The following is a 6,062-nucleotide window of genomic DNA, read 5'->3' on the forward strand; positions in this document are numbered from 1 at the left end:
TGAAAAATAAAAAGTAAAAAAAAAAAAAAACACACTGCACAAGATAACACAACACGCTGCACAACACACAACACACTGCACAACACACACACACACACACACACACACACTAAAGGTTCAGCATGAACATCATCTTCCGGGTTTCAGTCGCCGTCTTCTTGCTGATAAGGACACGAGGACACGAGGAGACCTCCTCGTGTCCTTCCCTGCTCCCTTTGTCGTCCTCTTATCTCACCGGACCTCCATGCCGGGCCCATTGTCTATTTAAAAATAGGCTTAAAGGCTCAGTGTAAAGGATGTATTAATCTAGCTTCTGCATTAACTCATTTTAAGATGCAGGAATGTTTTGGTTTTTTTACGTGGATGTGTGTCTGTCCTCCACCAGCTGAGCGGGGGTCTATCCAGCAGGGCGGCGCCATGGAGCCACCGGAGCAGGAATTGAGCGGCCGGTCCTTTGTGGAGGTGCTGACTGAGAAGTACAGCCCGGACAACTTCCCCCTGCGCAGGGGCCCCGGCATGGGGGTGGTGGTGGTTCCCACCGCAGCTCCTCAAGGCTCCCCCATGAAAGGTAGCGTCACCATAAAGACTGACCCCGTCTGTTTGACCCGTCTGTTTAACCGTCTGTTTAACCCGTCTGTTTGACCGTCTGTTTGACCGTCTGTTTAACCGTCTGTTTAACCCGTCTGTTTGACCCGTCTGTTTGACCGTCTGTTTGACCGTCTGTTTGACCGTCTGTTTAACCCGTCTGTTTAACCGTCTGTTTAACCCGTCTGTTTGACCGTCTGTTTGACCGTCTGTTTAACCCGTCTGTTCAACCGTCTGTTTAACCCGTCTGTTTGACCGTCTGTTTGACCCGTCTGTTTGACCGTCTGTTTGACCGTCTGTTTGACCCTTCTGTTTGACCGTCTGTTTGACCGTCTGTTTGACCCGTCTGTTTGACCGTCTGTTTGACCGTCTGTTTAGCCCGTCTGTTTAACCCGTCTGTTTAGCCCGTCTGTTTGACCGTCTGTTTAACCCTTCTGTTTGACCCGTCTGTTTGACCGTCTGTTTGACCGTCTGTTTAGCCCGTCTGTTTAACCCGTCTGTTTAGCCCGTCTGTTTGACCGTCTGTTTGACCGTCTGTTTGACCCGTCTGTTTGACCGTCTGTTTAACCGTCTGTTTAACCCTTCTGTTTGACCGTCTGTTTGACCCGTCTGTTTGACCGTCTGTTTGACCGTCTGTTTGACCCTTCTGTTTGACCCGTCTGTTTGACCGTCTGTTTGACCGTCTGTTTGACCATCTGTTTAACCCTTCTGTTTGACCCGTCTGTTTGACCGTCTGTTTAACCGTCTGTTTGACCATCTGTTTAACCGTCTGTTTAACCCTTCTGTTTGACCGTCTGTTTGACCCGTCTGTTTGACCGTCTGTTTGACCCGTCTGTTTGACCCGTCTGTTTGACCGTCTGTTTGACCGTCTGTTTGACCATCTGTTTAACCGTCTGTTTAACCCTTCTGTTTGACCCTTCTGTTTGACCCTTCTGTTTGACCGTCTGTTTAGCCCGTCTGTTTAACCGTCTGTTTGACCCTTCTGTTTAACCGTCTGTTTAACCCTTCTGTTTGACCCTTCTGTTTGACCCGTCTGTTTGACCCTTCTGTTTAGCCCGTCTGTTTGACCGTCTGTTTAACCCTTCTGTTTGACCGTCTGTTTGACCGTCTGTTTAACCCTTCTGTTTGACCGTCTGTTTAACCGTCTGTTTGACCGTCTGTTTAACCCTTCTGTTTGACCGTCTGTTTGACCATCTGTTTAACCGTCTGTTTGACCGTCTGTTTGACCGTCTGTTTAACCCTTCTGTTTGACCGTCTGTTTAACCGTCTGTTTGACCGTCTGTTTAACCCTTCTGTTTGACCGTCTGTTTGACCATCTGTTTAACCGTCTGTTTAACCCTTCTGTTTGACCGTCTGTTTAACCGTCTGTTTGACCGTCTGTTTAACCGTCTGTTTGACCGTCTGTTTAACCCTTCTGTTTGACCGTCTGTTTGACCCGTCTGTTTGACCCTTCTGTTTGACCCGTCTGTTTGACCGTCTGTTTGACCGTCTGTTTGACCGTCTGTTTAACCCTTCTGTTTGACCGTCTGTTTAACCGTCTGTTTGACCGTCTGTTTAACCCTTCTGTTTGACCGTCTGTTTGACCATCTGTTTAACCGTCTGTTTGACCGTCTGTTTGACCGTCTGTTTAACCCTTCTGTTTGACCGTCTGTTTAACCGTCTGTTTGACCGTCTGTTTAACCCTTCTGTTTGACCGTCTGTTTGACCATCTGTTTAACCGTCTGTTTAACCCTTCTGTTTGACCGTCTGTTTAACCGTCTGTTTGACCGTCTGTTTAACCGTCTGTTTGACCGTCTGTTTAACCCTTCTGTTTGACCGTCTGTTTGACCCGTCTGTTTGACCCTTCTGTTTGACCCGTCTGTTTGACCGTCTGTTTGACCGTCTGTTTGACCGTCTGTTTAACCCTTCTGTTTGACCGTCTGTTTAACCGTCTGTTTGACCGTCTGTTTAACCCTTCTGTTTGACCGTCTGTTTGACCATCTGTTTAACCGTCTGTTTGACCGTCTGTTTGACCGTCTGTTTAACCCTTCTGTTTGACCGTCTGTTTAATCGTCTGTTTGACCGTCTGTTTAACCCTTCTGTTTGACCGTCTGTTTGACCATCTGTTTAACCGTCTGTTTAACCCTTCTGTTTGACCGTCTGTTTGACCGTCTGTTTAACCCTCTGCCCCCCAGACCGGCTGAACATGCCCACCATTCTGGTGCTGAACAGCTGTGGGATCAGCAGAGCCGGAGACCAGGCGGTGATCGCTGCTTTCTGCGGCCACGTCATCGAGCTGGACCTGTCTCAGAACCAGCTGCAGGACTGGAGAGAGGTGTCTTTCTATGTTTACGTATGACCTGTCTCACAACCAGCTGTCTCACAACCAGCTGTCTCACAACCAGCTGCCTCACAACCAGCTGTCTCACAACCAGCTGCCTCACAACCAGCTGTCTCACAACCAGCTGTCTCACCGCCAGCTGCAGGACTGGAGAGAGGTGTCAATAAATAAGTGAATGTATAAATAAATAAATACAAATAGTAATATGTATAGATAACAATAACTTTATTTATATATAGCACCTTTAATAAACAATTCCACAATACAAAATACATACAATAAAAGTAATTATAAAGAAATATATTATTAATAATAATAACTTTATTTATATTGCACCTTTAAAAGCAGAGTTTAACAGACAAAACTAAGAAACATAACAACATAACTGACTGTTATAAGTCAAACTAAGGTCAAATTGAAACACTGATAAAACAATATAATATATATATATAGTATATATAAAAAATCAATACATAAAAAATCTATGCAATAATACAAATGAATGAATAGATGAATAGATAAATAAGTAAATACATTTATGTTTAAAAATACATAAAAATAAGAGCAGTATCTGACTCCTGTGTGATATTAAAAACTCCTTCATTATGATTCATGAAGTTGTTATTGTGCTCATGAGATTCTAATAACCAGTAAATCAATCGTTGAGTTTCCTGTTTAAATGTGTGGTTTCAAAACAAACCGTCTCGTTCTCAGATCAGTAAGATCGTGTCCAACGTCCCCAACCTGGACTTCCTGAACCTGAGCTCCAACCCTCTGGCAGGAAGCCGTCTGGACCCACAATGCGCCGCCGGCTTCTCCCGGGTCCAACACCTCGTGCTCAACAACACCCGAGTGTCCTGGGACACGGTGCTGCTGCTCACCAGAGAGATGACGCAGTGAGACTACTTACTACTTACTATTTACTACCTACTACTTTACTACTTCACTACTTTGTCTGCTTCGTCTGTATATTTCTCCTAAATTCACCAAAAGTTTCCATTACATGATGCTTCATTTGCATATGTAAACACAACATTTCATAAAACTTGTAATACAAGAAATAATCCTCTTAGTGTCAGTGATAAAGTGGTGAAGTTTCATGGTGATATCTATGAGTTCATGTTTTGACCCTATTCACCTGTAGAGTCGTCAGAATGTGTGTAATGTAACTAGTGTTTGTTCACAACGCATTCATAGCCTCATTTATATAACTTTACTCTTTCATTCCCACATATATTCTGAGTGTTTGTTCACAACGCATTCATAGCCTCATTTATATAACTTTACTCTTTCATTCCATGTATTCTGAGTGTTCACAACGCATTCATAGCCTCATTTATATAACTTTACTCTTTCATTACATGTATTCTGAGTGTTTGTTCACAACGCATTCATAATCTCATTTATATAACTTTACTCTTTCATTACATGTATTCTGAGTGTTTGTTCACAACGCATTCATAATCTCATTTATATAACTTTACTCTTTCATTACATATATTCAGAGTGTTTGTTCACAACGCATTCATAACCGCATTTATATAACTTTACTCTTTAATTTCTACATATATTCAGAGTGTTTGTTCACAACAATTCATAGCCTCATTTATATAACTTTACTCTTTCATTACATATATTCAGAGTGTTTGTTCACAACACATTCATAACCGCATTTATATAACTTTACTCTTTCATTACATATATTCAGAGTGTTTGTTCACAACGCATTCATAGCCTCATTTATATAACTTTACTCTTTCATTACATATATTCAGAGTGTTTGTTCACAACGCATTCATAGCCTCATTTATATAACTTTACTCTTTCATTACATATATTCAGAGTGTTTGTTCACAACGCATTCATAACCGCATTTATATAACTTTACTCTTTAATTTCTACATATATTCAGAGTGTTTGTTCACAACGCATTCATAACCTCATTTATATAACTTTACTCTTTCATTACATGTATTCTGAGTGTTTGTTCACAACGCATTCATAACCTCATTTATATAACTTTACTCTTTCATTACATGTATTCTGAGTGTTTGTTCACAACGCATTCATAACCTCATTTATATAACTTTACTCTTTCATTACATATATTCAGAGTGTTTGTTCACAACGCATTCATAGCCTCATTTATATAACTTTACTCTTTCATTACATATATTCAGAGTGTTTGTTCACAACGCATTCATAGCCTCATTTATATAACTTTACTCTTTCATTACATATATTCAGTGTTTGTTCACAACGCATTCATAACCGCATTTATACAACTTTACTCTTTCATTACATATATTCAGAGTGTTTGTTCACAACGCATTCATAACCTCATTTATATAACTTTACTCTTTCATTACATATATTCAGAGTGTTTGTTCACAACGCATTCATAACCGCATTTATATAACTTTACTCTTTCATTCCCACATGTATTCTGAGTGTTTGTTCACAACGCATTCACAACCTCGTTTATATAACTTTACTCTTTAATTTCTACATATATTCAGAGTGTTTGTTCACAACGCATTCATAACCTCATTTATATAACTTTACTCTTTCATTACATGTATTCTGAGTGTTTGTTCACAGCGCATTCATAACCTCATTTATATAACTTTACTCTTTCATTACATGTATTCTGAGTGTTTGTTCACAACGCATTCATAACCTCATTTATATAACTTTACTCTTCAATTTCTACATATATTCAGAGTGTTTGTTCACAACGCATTCATAACCTCGTTTATATAACTTTACTCTTTAATTTCTACATATATTCAGAGTGTTTGTTCACAACGCATTCATAACCTCGTTTATATAACTTTACTCTTTAATTTCTACATATATTCAGAGTGTTTGTTCACAACGCATTCATAACCTCATTTATTTAACTTTACTCTTTCATTACATATATTCAGAGTGTTTGTTCACAACGCATTCATAACCTCATTTATATAACTTTACTCTTTCATTACATATATTCAGAGTGTTTGTTCACAACGCATTCATAACCTCATTTATATAACTTTACTCTTTCATTACATATATTCAGAGTGTTTGTTCACAACGCATTCATAACCTCATTTATTTAACTTTACTCTTTCATTACATATATTCAGAGTGTTTGTTCACAACGCATTCATAA

The 6,062-nt window shown here is 39.8% G+C and overlaps 1 protein-coding gene across 1 annotated transcript in view; it reads left to right on the forward strand.

The window, feature by feature from the left end:
- Positions 1 to 414: 414 nt before the first annotated feature.
- tbcela (tubulin folding cofactor E-like a) overlaps positions 415 to 6,062 on the forward strand; it is a gene marked incomplete at its 3' end in the record, with an annotated part of 11,173 nt that continues 5,525 nt past the window's right edge. Inside the window, exons 1-3 of the mRNA XM_079224946.1 lie at positions 415 to 568; positions 2,760 to 2,899; positions 3,620 to 3,801. Coding sequence (XP_079081072.1) covers positions 418 to 568; positions 2,760 to 2,899; positions 3,620 to 3,801 — 473 coding nt within the window. The 5' untranslated portion in view covers positions 415 to 417. The remainder of the gene's footprint in view (positions 569 to 2,759; positions 2,900 to 3,619; positions 3,802 to 6,062) is intronic.

This window comes from Taurulus bubalis (assembly GCF_910589615.1).
Source record: "Taurulus bubalis genome assembly, chromosome: 10".
Classification (NCBI taxonomy): domain Eukaryota; kingdom Metazoa; phylum Chordata; class Actinopteri; order Perciformes; family Cottidae; genus Taurulus; species Taurulus bubalis.